We start from the raw sequence: 15,698 nt of genomic DNA, 5'->3' as shown, positions 1-15,698 counted from the left end.
GACATAACTCATGTGCGCACCTTTTTGTCTGTGAAATTGCGACCTTAGATAAAGGTTCCTGATGCTCCTTTTTAATCAGTTGTATACCTCAAGTGGCTTTTGTTGGATTTTAACTCTATTGCATCCAGTAATGGGTGAGAGAAGCTAATGACCATTCAAGTCTAACATATGGTCATTAGCAACAGTGACTGAAGGGAAAACTTGAAAGGATCACAGTGAGTATTTCCTCTGAGATTCTCAAATTCCAATGATCTGAAATAATTACTATGATAGAGATGGCTTATGGTTCAGGGAGGGGATCCAATTAGGAAGGACACCTTCATACAGAGCAGAAACCATAGAATGAGCAAATTCACTCCAGTCTCAGGAACTTTCATCTTCCAGTGACTTGCAAGGCAACTCCAGCTGATCAATCATATGAGCCAAAAGGAGAACGCCTTTCCCAAATGTTTCTGGCACAGAATAACACAGTAAACCAAGCGAACAAAAGAAGTGCAGGTGCTGGAAATTTTGAAGAAAGGCCACTTGATCCGAAACGCTGACTCTGCTTTCTCTCTGCACAAACCCCTGCTGAGCTTCTCCAGTGATTTCTGCTTCCATTTCAGAATAATACAGGCCGGCTCCCAACTTACCCACAAACACTCCCTCAGAACTCCAATGGTGGTAGCGTGTCAAAGTCACAGTCGAACAACTCGCTGATCCCTTCCCCTTCGTCCAACCCAAAATGGTAATCCTGAAACATTGGTGGAGAGAGGTTGATAAACATGTCATCAAACGGGATTGTGGGAAGGGCGTCGTCCGGCTGCTGTAGAAGGTTGGCAGCTGAGGTCAAAGGGGAAAGGTTAATGTCCGCAACTCCTCCCAATGGGGAGGATGCATTGCTTGCAACATGCGTCCCTGTGAATACCAACAAATAAGTGTCAGTCAAAATTATACGAAACAATGGGATCTTTCCATTCTCCACACCCCACAAACACCGTAGACAGAAATAATCAGATTCAGAGATACAATAAAGCCATCAAATTTAAATGTCTCAAAGAAAAACTGTGCTGAAAAGGTCATACTGGCCGTGAAATGTTAGCTCCGTTTTGCTCTTCACACATGCTGAATTTGGAGTGGCTGAGTAGTTAGCACTGTTGCCTCGCTGTGCCAGGGATGTAGGTTCGATTCCACCCTCAGGCTGTGTGGAGTTTGCACATTCTCCCCGTGTCTGCGTGGGTTTCCTCCAAGTGCTCCGGTTTCCTCCCACAGTCCAAAGATGCACAGGTCAGGTGAATTGGTCATCTAAATTGCCCATAGTGTCTAGGGGGTGGATTAGCCATGGAGATATGCGAGGTTATGGGGATAGGATGTTGGATCTGGGTGGGATTCTCTTCAAAGGGCCAGTGTGGACTTGATGAACCGAATAGCCTATTTCCACACTGAAAATGGCTCATCAAAAATTACAATCTGTGCTGCATCCCCATGGCAACACCCTGGCCAGTCAGAATCCAAGTGGTTGGTCTGAGAACTAAGATTGACAGTTAACTCTTTCAGCAGCTCCATACCGACAATGGCTCAACCAATCAGCATCCTCTCTTCACACTGTATAAAACAGTGTCCCTTTGTGTGTGTTTCTTGCCCAGTTATTCTGGCAAATGCAAAATGAAAAGCTTCAGTCTTGGGCTTTGTTTAGCAAAGTTTACATTCCACACCAGCCATGTGATAGTGTCTGGAGTACTGTGCCGAGTTCTGGTTACCCCATTATAAGGAGGATACTATTGAGCTGAGGAGAGGGATCAGAAAAGGTTTACTAGGATGGTACTGGGACGGGATGGTTTGAATTATAAGGAGAGGCCGTCAGCCTCAGGATTTTAGATTAGATTAGATACCCTACAGTGTGGAAACAGGCCCTTCAGCACACCGACCCTCTGAAGAGTAACCGACTCTCCTCTGGCTAATTCACCAAACACTATGGGCAATTTAACATGGCCAATTTACCCGACCTGCACATCTTTGGATTGTGGGAGGAAACTGGAGCACCTGGAGGAAAACCACGCAGACACGGGGAGAATGCGCAAACTCCACACAGACAACCACCCGAAGCTGGAATCGAACCTGGGACCCTGGCGATGTGAGGCAGCTAACCACTGAGCCACTGTGCCACCCAAGTTTCTCATGGATTTAAATCCACGACCTTCAGGCTCAGAGGCAAGTGTGCTACCCATTGGACCACAGGGAACATAATAAAGCAAACACACACACACACAGACCTTGGTCATGACTTGAAGACGATGAGAGGATGGTCCCCTGGGAAGTGCTTCCTAACAGTTCCTGGTGGGTTACGGAAGCCAGGCCACCTGTCCGGATGGGGCTGACCTTCACGGGGCTGACCTTCAAGGGGCTGGTCAGGCTCCTCACGGGACTGCAAGTGCCCGAGCTGCTCTCAGGACACAGGAAGACATCCACTGGCCCCCTGCTGCTTTGCAACGAGATCTGAAGTGCCTTCACGCAGAGACAGGAACACACAAACACACATGATTACAGACCCCATCACTGAACCCATCTATTAAAGTCCGATCACTGCTGCCTGCACTGGCTCAGAGCGTAAATGTATCACCCCATGTAAAGGAAGAGCAGGAATGACATCTGGCCTGCCCTCCCACTGTGAGCGCTCAGCTTGTTCCTCTTGATCATTGTTTGGCAAGGCCAGCATTTCCTGCCCATCACTAATGGCCCTTGGACTGGGTGACTGAGCAGGGTCATTTCAAAGGGTCTGGAGTCACATATAAGCCAGACTGAGTAAGGATGGCGGATAATGTTTAAAGGATATTAGTGAATGGGATGAGTTTTCACGGGAATCAGTGGTGTCCGTGACCTTGTCATTTGAATTTCAATTCCAGCAGCTGTCTGGCTGGGATTTGAGCCCATGCCCCACACAGTTTGAGGGTGAGCTCCATCACTAGTCCAGAACATTACCTCAACATCACTGTTTTACTCTTAGAGGATAAGGAATGGTCGAATGAAGTTTTTGGGGTCAGTAAATGAATTGATGGGGTATAGAGAGACAGACAGAGAGAAATGGACTGAAGACTAAGGTGCAGATCCATCATGATCTAACTGAATGCTAGAACGAGGGGCTGAATGGCCTCTTCGGGTTCTTATGTCCCACAGTTAGCAGAGCCCAGGCCACAGAAAAGACATTAAAGGTGGGAGAGAAGACAAGGGGACAACCAATCAGGCTGCTTATCCTCACTATCCAATCATCCTCCAGAGACGAGAGTCTTCTTGTGTAGGAACACAGGAACAGGAAGAGGCCATTGAGAATCACAAACTTGTGAGACCCCTGAGATTATGGCTGGCTTGTGAACTATACTGACCATTGTCCTATATTCCTTAATATCCTTGATCGATGAAACTTCATCCAATTGACACTGGATCATTTGGACAAATGTGTCCCAAACTCCTTCCACTTCCTGTCAGTAGAAATGGTTCCTGGCTTCACTCCTGCACTAACCTGCACACTCATTTCGAGGGAACAGCAGGCAGCTGACTCTTTGACCCGACAGTACCACAGAGGGCAGGGTCAGACTTAGGGATATGGCCAGTGACATTCCTGGTCAGACTGAGACCTGGGAAATAGTCAAACCCTGGTGAGAGAAGGGGGCAACAGCTGCCAATACCCCAGTATAGAGCCATAGAGATGTACAGCATGAAAACAGACCCTTTGGTCCAACTCGCCCATGCCGACCAGACATCCCAACCCAATCTAGACTTATTTACCAGCACTTGGCCCACATCCCTCCAAACCCTTCCTATTCACATACCCATCCATGTGCCTTTTAACTATTGCAACTGTACCAGCCTTCTCCACTTCCTCTGGCAGCTCATTCCATACACGTACCACCCTGCATGTGAAAATGTTGTCCCTTAGGTCTCTTTTATATCTTTCCCCTCTCACCCTAAACCTATGCCCTCTATTTCTGGACTCCCCCACCCCAGGGAAAAGACTTTGTCTGTTTACCCTATCCATGTCACTCGTGATTTTATAAACCTCTATAAGGTAATCCCTCAGCCTCCGATGCTCCAGGGTAAACATCCCTAGCCTGTTCAGCCTCTCCCTATAGCTCAAATCCTCCAACCCTGACAACTTCCTTGTAATCTTTGCTGAACTCTTTCAAGTTTCACAACATCCTTCCAATAGGAAGGAGACCAGAATTGCACACAATATTCCAAAAGTGGCCTAATCAATGTCATGTACAGCCGCAACATGACCTCCCAACTCCTGTACTCAATACTCCGACCAATAAAGGAAAGCATATCAAACTCCTTCTTCACTATCCTATCTACCTGTGACTCCACTTTCAAGGAGCTATGAACCTGATAGTGACAGAAGTAAGATTCTGTAACCACATAATTTTATAAACCCTGGCAACAGCTGAACAGCAAAACAGCCTCAGCAGCAGCAAACACCAAGGAACCAGCTCGAGTGAAGATGCGGCAACATTTGTAATAGAGACAGGATAAGGATGGTCCAACATCTGGGCTGTGGGAGGAAGAACTAACTTGAAATCTTCCTCTGTTCCAGAAAAACATGCTAGATACAGAACCAGCAGCAACTGAGTCTGCAACACACCTTGCAATTCCAAACATATTATAACATTGTCATAGAATTGTATGACAGCACATCTACAGTGAAGAAGCAGGCCATTCAACCCATCGAGTCCATGCACCCCATCCTAATCCTGTAACCCTGCATTTCCAACAGCCAATTCTCCTGACCTGCACATCTTTGGACTGTGGGAGGAAACCAGAGCACCCGGAGGAAACCCACACAGATACGGGGAGAATGTGCAAACTCCACACAGTCAGTCACCCAAGGCTGGAATCGAACCTGGGACCCTGATGCTGTGAGGCAGCAGTGCTAATCACCGAGCCACCGTGCCACCCCAAAGTCACCTCATGCTTCACCTCCCTTCAGCTTTGCCGCATTGGACTGGAGAGGGGTGTGGGATTCAGGGGGCTAACAAATGACTCAGATACACACGCTCTCTCCTCAATATGAAGCAGCTAGTCACTATTAATCAGCATCAACTAGTTCACACGCGGAACTGGATGAAAGTTAGCTGCATTATCAATGCAGTTCTGGGTACCACACTTTAGAAGGGGAGAGAAGGTAGTTGAGAAGATGCAGAGAACGATTCACGACAATGGTTCCAGGGATGAGTAAACAGGCAGACAGAAAGGAGAAACTGGAATCTATCACAGGATTGCGGCACTCAAAATATTAGCTCCGTTCCTCTTCACAGATGCTACCAGACCTAGTGAGTTTCTCCAGCACTTTGTTTTGGGACAATCTGGGACTGTTTTCATGGGTGAAAGGAAAGTTGAGAGGTGCTCAAAATAATAAAGGGTGCAGCCAGAGTAGGCAGAGAGGAAACAGATCTAAGATCATTTGCAGAAGTAGTCAACACAAGGAGAAATGTTTTCACAAGGTGAGAACATGGTGGAGGCAGCCCACTCAGACATCTTTGCCCCACCAGTTTCCCCCCACCTCGCTTTGCCCCTCCTCCCCCATTCTGACTGTGGAGTTGGGTGTGGACTGAGATTTGGAGGATTAGAAGGTGTAAGAGTTTGCCAAATGTGGTTCACCATACACCTGGCGGTTGTATCACGTTACCACCATCTGCCTTCCCCCACCATGCACTCTGAAAGATCAACCTTCAACGACTGGAAAGTTGCACACATTCGGAAGGGAGTGTGCAGACCAGATTTCTGCTTGAATTCAGCTTGGGAAGTGATCTCTGTGAGCTTTACGTACCTCACTGGGATCAGTCACCTGAAGCTTGGTATCAGCTGGGGCTTTAATTACCATCACCATCTCATCAGCCAAGTCTTCAATGCTGCGCAAGTCCTGACATGTGACATAGGCAAACGTGCGAGAGGAAAAGGTCAAGGAAATAATTATAGACTGACAGAAGTAATACATCCCATTTGTGTTCTTTAAAGGTTGCACAATAGTCTTTGCACCAGATTTAATCTGGCATCAAAGCAGAGATCCCTGTGTGCTGTCAATAAGTCTCACTAGCAGTTCCAGTGCACTGCATTAAAACCCAGGAGTCATTTAACAAGACGAGCATTGTCAGCCTGAGGGAGTAGACTTCATTTGATTTATTCAATCATGATGGCGGAGCTTCATTGGCTGGACCAACATCTACTGCTCATCCCTAGTTGCCCCTGAGATGGTGGTGGTGAGTGGCTTTTCGAACCACTGCAGTCTCTTTAAGAAGCCAACTCACCATCGGGGGTGGGGGCAAGAGGGAAATATTCCATTCAGACAATCTGGACTCTGATTTCAACATACACTCCAGAGATTTATGGATTAGCAGAAGGCACTGCCCATGTGTATCACCACTGTCTTGTCCTGGATCTGGTTATTTCTGTGCACCAATCCCAACCCAACACAACCCAAACCCAATCAAACATGACCCAACCTAAACCAATCCCAACCCAACACAATCCAAACCCAACCCACAACACAATCCAAACCCAACACAACCCAACCCAACCTAAACCAATCCCAACCCAACACAATCCAAACCCAACCCAACACAATCCAAACCCAATCAAAAACAACCCAACCTAAACCAATTCTAACCCAACACAAACCAATCCCAACCCAACACAATCCAAACCCAATCAAACACAACCCAACCCAAACCAATCCCAACCCAACACAATCCAAACCCAATCAAACACGACCCAACCCAAACCAATCCTAACCCAACACAATCCAAAGTCAATCAAACACAACCCAACCCAAACCAATCCCAACCCAACACAATCCAAACCCAATCAAACACGACCCAACCCAAACCAATCCCAACCCAACACAATCCAAACCCAATCAAACACAACCCAACCCAAACCAATCCCAACCCAACACAATCCAAACCCAATCAAACACAACCCAACCCAAACCAATCCCAACCCAACACAATCCAAACCCAATCAAACACGATCCAGCCCAAACCAATCCCAACCCAACACAACCCAAACCCAGTCAAACACAACTCAACCTAAACCAATTCCAACTCAACACTAACCAATCCCAAACCAACCCAAACCTAATCCCAACCAAACACAAGCCAACTCAAACCTAATCCCAACCAAACACAAGCCGACCCAAGCCTAATCCCAAACCAATCCTAACACAACCCAACCTACCCAATCCCAACACAACACAACCCCAACCTAGCTCAACCCAAAACCAATCACAGCCCAATCCATACCCAACCCAAATCCAAAGCAATCTAAACCTAACACACACAAACAGAACCCAGTCTAAACCCTTTCCCCTACTGTTGCCACTTCATAAATTTCTTCCTTCCTTGACCTCAAATACCCCAGGTCTATGATGTGGAAGGCATTGCACACCCTCCTACCACTTGGTCCTCAGCTATCTCCACCGATCCTGCAGTGTCCAGTTTTCAGATTCTGTTGCACCCCTAACCTTCTGTGACCTTTTTTCCCACCTGACCACCATTGTCTACTCCAGCCCCACCTCTCAGGCCTGTATTCTCCACTCCCTCAGCAACGGGTTAATCTTGTGTCTGGGACATTTGCCCCATTGCACCTCAGCCATCAGTTCACTGCACTCTCAATCACTCCAGCTCTTCCGTCCTTGTCCCACTTGTCTCCCTTGACTGCAGAGGTCCAAGGAGTTAACACTCACTGCTACCTGCTCAAAAGCACAGCAGGGCAGGCAGCATCCGAGGACCAGGAGAATCAACGTTTCAGGCATAAGCCCTTCATCAGGAATGTGGTGGGTGCGAAGGGGGCTGAGAAATAAGTAGGAGGTTCGGGTGTGGGGGGGGAAGGTAGCTGGGAAGATGATAGGTAGATGCAGGTGGGGGGTAGTTGTGATAGGTTGGAGCAGAGGGCGGAGTGGATAGGTCGGACAGTTCAAGACAGCGGTGCTGAGTTGGAGGGTTGGATCTGGGATGAGGTGGAGAGAGGGGAGATGAGGAAACTGGTGATGTCAATGTTGATGCCACGTAGTTGGAGGGTCCCAAGGTGGAAGATAAGGTATTCTTCCTTGAGCATAGCACTAGGGTGTAGCAAGGGAAGGATATTTCTGGCTTTCCGAGTCCTCTGTCAGCAGTTTGAGCTGCAGGGTGCAGCTTTGGATCAGCTCCTCCAGTTTGCGATCATTTTCATCCAGCTCAGCGATATCCTTCACCAGGGCCTGGTACCGGGCCAGGACCTCACCATCCAGGAACTGATGCCCACCCCTGGGGAGCAGAGGAACACAGCAAAGAGTCACCACACAAGCATCTCAGTGGCTGCAGGAACACAAGGTAATGAAGAGATGCTCTTGAATTGCGAAAGGCATCCACAGTCACCCAGATCGCCTCCCAATGGCTTCTGTACTAGCCCCAAGTCCCGCTTCTAAAAAAAAGTGCAACAAAACAACAACCTGCATTTACGTAGCCGAGTGGACCAACACAACTAAATATAGCCTATCACAGCTGAAATGCAGTCATCCTACAACTTCCACTTGCTGCTGACTTTCTCCAGCCTCTCTGCTCTGCCCTTTCCTTTGGGGCAGAGGGTTGTGATGATATCATACTATTGGCCAAATCAGTTCCCAATAAAATGTCTATTCCCTGACATTGCCATGTCTGGGACTGCCCCCACTATGACAGGTGCCAGTCAAATTTAGCCAGAAGCTCATGTGTATTTTTTCCGCAAGCCCTTTCTTCAGCACACATTAACCCTCTCGAACCCCATTCGCCAGGGTCTGTCAGGCCCCGGTGTCTTGGAGACTGCTGGTTTTTCTCTCTCCCCCTCGGGTCATACTGGTCCTGTTTCCTTCAGATGAACCAAGCCGATCCTGTGAATAAAGGAGGAGGGCCACTTACCCCTCCTCACACCAGAGTTTAATTTAGATCATGCTGTCAGGGATCATAATAAATCGGGGAACCTTCCTCAGGGTCTAGTCTAACAGAACCAAAACAGGTGTGAATGTAGAATGTGCATGTATGTTGTTGTCCCAATTTTTGTATAATTCTTTAATATATGAACACTCAATGTAAATGGAAAGAAAAGAATATTGATCATGTCTGTTCTGTGTGTCAGGAAGTTGTCAGGATTACGGTACATGTGGATCATCCACAGTCAACTTCCATTATCTGATTTAATTTGATTTATCACTATCACGTGTACTGAGGTGCAGTGAAAAATGGTGTCTCATGTCCTTTACAGGCAGATCATACTATACAAGTGCACCAGGGTAACAGAACAGGATGCAGAATACAATGCTACAGTTGCCAGGAAAGCGCACAGATTGATCAACATTAATATTACCGAGGTCCATTCAAACGTCTGATAACAGCGGGAAAGAAGCTGTTCTTGAAACTCTTTGTACGTGTTATTCAAACCTTTATATCTTCTACCTGACAGAGGAGAGTATAACTAGGGTGGGAGGGGTCTTTGATTAAGTTGGCTGCTTTCCTGAGGCAGTGGGAAGTATAGATGGAGCCAATGGATGGCTTGCTTGACTGTCTGGGTTATGTTCATGGCTCTCTGTAATGTTTTTTAGTCTCGGGAACAGCAGTTGCCATACCAACCAGTGATGCATCCAGATACAATGCTTTCTATAGTGCACCTGTCATAAAGTCGGACTTGAATACCAGAGATCTTGTCTGTGACAGAAGAACACGAGAAAAGGAAGCAAAAATAATGCTAAAAGCGGCCAAGAGCGAGTTAAGAGAGGGGATCCTTCTTACCTGACTATAACATCATACATAAAGTGAGTGCTTCGCAATCTGTGCATTAACAATTGGAACACTCTTGCCTTCCATCCTCAGTCCCGGGCCAGTTTAAACGCAGTCTGAATGCTGAGTAAAGCTCCTCATACATCACACATTCCCAACAGGAACTCAGTCAGGTCAGTGATGATAACCATGAAACCACTATCAAGTGCTGTTAAAAACCCATCTGGTCCACTAATGTCCTTCAGGGAAGGAAATCCGTCCTCTTTATCTGAGCTGGCCTATGTTTGGCTCCGGACCCACAGCAACTGGTCGATTGTTAACCACCCTCTGAAATGGTCTAACAAGCCACTCAGCTCAATGGCAATGATCAAGGGCAGCAAATGCTGGCCTAGCCAGAGGTATCCACTCACCCCAAGGTAGGATAAAGAAAAACACAAATGCAAGTTATTTGGCTTTACCTTTTCCAAACTGTATCCCACTGAGGATTAAGGTGGTGAAAGCGCGACTGGAATGTGTGCTCTTGGTCCTGGGAACAAACATCAATGGCAGACATGCTACTACGCAATGATGGTGCCATCCCAGAGAGTGGGTGGTTTCAGTTTGCTTATAGGAAGTCTTTGTGCAATTGACTTTCCTGAACCTCAGAGGTGGGTCACTGGCCAATGCTGCCTGGCTGGTGCTGTCAATTCAGTCATCCTTCTCAAGACAAACAACGTGCATTTATATAGCATCCTTAATGTAGCAAAACAGCCAAAGACACCCTGCGGCAGCAACAACATCGGACGCACCGAGCCACGGAAACAGATATTAAGCCAGGTGATCAAAGCTTAGCCAAAAAGGTGGATTTTAAGCAATATTGTAAAGGAGGAGAGAGAAGCAGAGAAGCTATCAGCTGACGTTGAAATTTGGAGACGCACAGGAGAGGTGAACTGGTGGAGTCCAAAGATTGCTTCCTTGTTACCTCTTCCCTGCTGGTCTATGTATCTACACATCGTTCTTCAACTGGGAAAGGATTCAAGCCCAAGGCTAGCTGTTGCAGGAAAGCTCTGATGTCAACACACATTCCTGATGAAGGGCTTGTGCCTGAAACGTCGAATCTCCTGTTCCTTGGATGCTGCCTAACCTGCTGCGCTTTAACCAGCAACACATTTTCAGCCCTGATCTCCAGCATCTGCAGACCTCACTTTTTACACACAGGGAAGATGGTCACAGCAAGGATTACCATCCCTGGGCAATGCCATGTGCCAACTCTGAATGCCCTAAGACTGGTAATTCCTGTTGCCCTATTCCCTTCCCTACTCCCACACCCTCCAATTAAAAGATTAAAGGGAGCAATTAAGTTTGCAGTCAGCAGGACATGAAGTGGCTTGGTCAAAACACTGACCAGGTGTATTTTTTTCTAGACTGAGCAAAAATGAAGTATACAAATGGAATGGAGAGGTCAAATGGTAACCCTTCACCTATGGCCCACTCGGCACGTGCACAGTAACTCTGCTGCCTCACTGCACCATGACTCCGCACTTTTACTATCGCTGCCGGTCAGAACTGGTTTTCTTCTGCCCTCCCTCTGCCTTTCCCACCCCACAAGGCAAATATTCAGTGGGATGGCCAGAATATTCACAGCCTGTGAAATCATAACATTGAAAAATTGCATTGATGTATCACCTGTCACAGCCACAGGGTTTTATATTTCAAGCACTGTTATACACAGGGAGAAACAGTGGTGGATGCATTCACCACAATTTCCCACATATAACATCAGAATCAACAGTCAGACTTCCTTGAATAAGAATGTGAAAGCACCACAAGTTTCTTTGGCGTCATCAGGCTCCAAGGTAATGGCAACTCGTTCATGGAAAAACCAGCCAATCAAAGCGGAGATCTCAGCAAACAGTAATGAGAGGAATGAGAGAAATGAAGACCCGATGGTGCAATGAGACAGGTAAGGAGCTGCATTGCTTTGTTGACAAGAACAACATCTGGGGCTTCTTCAATGCCACCACTGTAGCATAGAGGCCCAACAGCCTTGGACTCAAACCTGTATGGAGTAAGGACAGAAGCCTTTTGAGAGACAGAGAAAACATTCACCTCTGTTGGAAAGGACTTCTAAACGCCAATACAATCGCCAATGAGGACGCGTTTGAGGAAAGCCCCCAACTCCCCAACAAGGATGATAATTGGACTCCTGTGGTGGAGGTTGAAGTTTCCATTATACAGACGAAGAATGGAAAGGCTGCAGGTGTAGACGCAACTACAGGAATGATTTTCCCTGCTTGGCAACTCCGAGAGAAGTGCCAGGAGCAACAGCAAGCGCTCTACACTGCCTTCGTCAACCTGACCAAGACTCTTGACTCTGGCAATCAGGAAATGCTGGAGAAAGCCCTATCAAAGGCTGGTTATCCAGTGAAATTCATCAAGGGACTCACTGTCCTCCACGACGAGATGTTGGTAACAGTCCTCACCAATGTTGCTATGACAGAATCCTTCGGGGTCACGCAGGGATTGCCCCCACCCTTTTCTCCGTCTTGATCAAAACTATTCTTCATCTTATCAAGAACAAGCTTCCCAGCGATGTGGACAACGTCTGCAGGATAAACTGAACATTTTTCAACTTCAACCGGCTGAAACCCAAGAAGGAAACAACACCAACCTCGCCTGTGGATCTTCGGTATGTGGATGGCAATGTCTCTTGGAAGAGAATTTTCAAGCCTCGCTTACTGCCTTTGCGGTAGCATCCCGAAGAGCTGCTTTCAGTGTTGCCCTCAAGAAGACTCAAATCCTTTACCAACCCAGCTGAGGTCATGTTCCGGTCCCTCCCTCCATCAACAGAGGACTCATCCCAAACATGGAGCATTCCTTCTACCTGGGAAGCTACCTCTTATCTGTGGAGATTCACCATATCACATCCAAGCTGTAAGCACTGCCTAACAATGACAGTATTCAACCATGACATCCATGTTGATCCCAGGAGACACATAGTTCAGGGAGTCATTCTTCCAACTCTTCATTATGGCCCCGAAAGGTACGTATAGTCGCCACCTCAAGACCATTGATAAGTACCATCAATGTTGCTCCAGATGGATTGTCTGCATCAGCTGGGAGAACAGGGTATTAACGTCAGCATCCTTGGAGCAGCCAACAGCACCAGCAGCGAGGTCAGTGATCATCTGAAACCAACTCCACTGGGCCAGCCATTTGCTTACGATGTCTGAGTTCTGACTACCAAAGAAATCATCTTTGGGAATTTGAAAGGAATTGATCAGGTGGAGAGAGAAAACATTATGCACTAGTGGGACAAGTCGAGGACAAGTGAATGTAACACAAAGAAAACCTTCGAAAAATATTTTTACACAGTGAGTGATTAGTGCTGGAGCTGCCGGCAAGTGTGATGGGGGCACGTTCAGCTGAGGTATTCACCAAGGCACGAGATCGTTATTTGAAAAGGAAGGAGGTGCAAGGTGACAAAGAGAGAACGGCAGTCAGTGACACACTCACTCGAAGAGCTGGCAGAGACATGATGGACTGAAAGATCTCCGTCTGCAACACAGCAATTCTGCAACAGCCTTCAAATCAGAATCCAGTCACACGGGGATTAGCTCAGATCATTTCAGTTCCTCCACAAAAAAAAAAGGCAGATGCTGGCTCAATTAAAAAATTTAAATCGGAGATAGATCAAAGTTTCTTAGGTCAGGGGATTTATGGAATATGGTCTCAGGGCAAGTATGGAATTAGAAAGCAGATCAGCTAATGATCTAACTGAACGGAGGAACAGAGCAATTTTGGTCTCCCTCTTATAGGAAGGATGTCGTGAAACTTGAAAGGGTTTTGAAAAGATTTACAAGGATGTTGCCAGGGTTGGAGGGTTTTGAGCTACAGTAGGCTAGGACTGTTTTCCCTGGAGTGTCGGAGGCTGAGGGGTGACCTTATAGAGGTTTATAAAATCATGAAGGGCATGGATAGGGTAAATAGACAAGCTCTTTTACCTGGGGCGGGGAAGTCCAGAACTAGAGGGCGTTGGTTAGGGTGAGAGGGGAAAGATATAAAAGAGACCTAAGGGGCAACTTTTTCACACAGAGGGTGGTACGTGTATGGAATGAGCTGTCAGAGGAAGTGGTGGAGACTGGTACAAATACAACATTTAAAAGGTATCTTGGTGGGTACATGAATGGGAAGGACTTAGAGGGATATAGGCCAAGTGCTGGCAAATTGGACTAAATTTATTTCGGATATCTGGTCAGCATGGATGAGTTGGACTGAAGGGTCGTCGTACATCTATGACTGATGGGTTGAATGGTCGATTACTGTTCTGTTGATATTAAGAACCACAAGGTGCTCAGATTGGTAAAGTGGTTGTATTTCGGATTGGCACAGAGATGGGTGGAGAACTGGCAGCAGGAAAGCGTGGCCGCAGTTAGGGACAGAATAAACAGGAACCCCAATCATTTGGAGGAGAGGGAAAAGACAGCAGGAACACAGAACACAAATCATCTCATTATCGCTACAGCAACATCTGATGGCTTGGGAACAAAAGCCTACCAATACAGGGCACCTCCACGGAAACACGTCCACTCCCAAGTCAACATGGCCAACATCAAACCACTCAAACACATCCTCAGTGGAAGCTGCCAACCGGCGTGCGCCCCTGACATGAGATTCCTGAAGCAATTGCACTGCTCTAAACTCGGCTGTGGCAGGAAATTACCAGAGGAGCAGTGGAAATGTTTTGGGAATGTCCCCAAAGCTCTCCTGAAGAGTTCACAGATCCCCACTGGCTCATGCAAGATCTGGTGTGTGACCGAGAGAATTCTCAGTCATGAAGACACCGATCACAGGGAAAGGTTTTGTTGAAGACAAAGTCCAGGTTTCAGAGGGAGTGCTCAAACCTCCAAAGAACTCATTTCCCCAACGGATCAAGCCCCACTCTCTGCAGATCCACCAGTGGGCTCATCAATTATCTCTGAAACTGGATGTAAGTTTGCTCGCTGAGCTGGAAGGTTCATTTTCAGATGTTTTATCACCATACTAGGTAACATCATCAGTGAGCCTCCGGAGAAGCACTGTTGGCATGGCCCGCTTTTTATTTATAGATTTAGGTTTCCTTGGTTTGGTGATGTCATTTCCTGTGGCGATGTCATTTCCTGTTCTTTTTCTCTGTGGGTCATAAATGGGGTCCACGTCAATGTGTTTGTTGATAGAGTTCTGGTTGAAATGCCATGCATCTAGGAATTCTTGTTTGTGCATCTGTTTGGCTTGTCCTAGAATGGATGTGTTGTCCCAGTCGAAGTGGTGTCCTTCCTCATCACAAAACAAATTAGAAAAAACCTTTAAGACCATCAATAATACCCTTACTGGCATAAAATTCACTAAAGAGGAGGAAAACAACAACAAATTGCCATTCCTAGATGTCACAGTAGAGCAAACAGACAATGGGGAACTTCAAACCAGCGTCTACTGGAAAACAACACATACAGACCAATTACTGAACTACAATGAAGCTGCATTAGAACATGATTTCAACAAGCCACCACATACTGCAACACAGAGGAACTGCTGTGCAGAGCAGAGCAGAGGAAAATCACCTATACAGTGTATTCAAAAAGAATGGGTACCCAATGAACACAGTTCACCGATTTCTGAAGAACAAACCCAAACAAGCAGACAAAACGCGTCCAGAAACCCTAGCCACTCTCCCTTACATCAAAGACATCTCGGAAATTACTGCCAGACTACTCAGACTTCTTGGCATCATGGTAACCCACAAACCCACCAACACACTAAAACAGCAGCTAATGAACTTGAAAGACCCTACACAGACAAAAAACAAAACTAACATCATTTACAAAATACCTTGCAAGAACTGTAATGACACTACATTGGACAAACGGGCAGAAAACTAGCCAGCAGGATACATGAACACCAACTAGCCAGAAAAAGACATGA

The 15,698-nt window shown here is 46.7% G+C and overlaps 1 protein-coding gene across 1 annotated transcript in view; it reads right to left on the bottom strand.

The window, feature by feature from the left end:
- Positions 1-441: 441 nt before the first annotated feature.
- LOC132822801 (transcription factor E2F1-like) overlaps positions 442-15,698 on the bottom strand; it is a 33,710-nt gene continuing 18,453 nt past the window's right edge. Inside the window, exons 4-7 of the mRNA XM_060836154.1 lie at positions 8,115-8,273; positions 5,801-5,915; positions 2,253-2,484; positions 442-897 (exon numbers count right to left, since the gene is read on the bottom strand). Of these exons, the coding sequence (XP_060692137.1) occupies positions 647-897; positions 2,253-2,484; positions 5,801-5,915; positions 8,115-8,273 (757 nt within the window). The 3' untranslated portion in view covers positions 442-646. The remainder of the gene's footprint in view (positions 898-2,252; positions 2,485-5,800; positions 5,916-8,114; positions 8,274-15,698) is intronic.

This window comes from Hemiscyllium ocellatum, chromosome 15 (genome assembly GCF_020745735.1).
Source record: "Hemiscyllium ocellatum isolate sHemOce1 chromosome 15, sHemOce1.pat.X.cur, whole genome shotgun sequence".
Classification (NCBI taxonomy): Eukaryota; Metazoa; Chordata; class Chondrichthyes; order Orectolobiformes; family Hemiscylliidae; genus Hemiscyllium; species Hemiscyllium ocellatum.
Note: the sequence above shows the minus strand (reverse complement) of the source record. Positions and strands in the feature narration are given on the sequence as shown.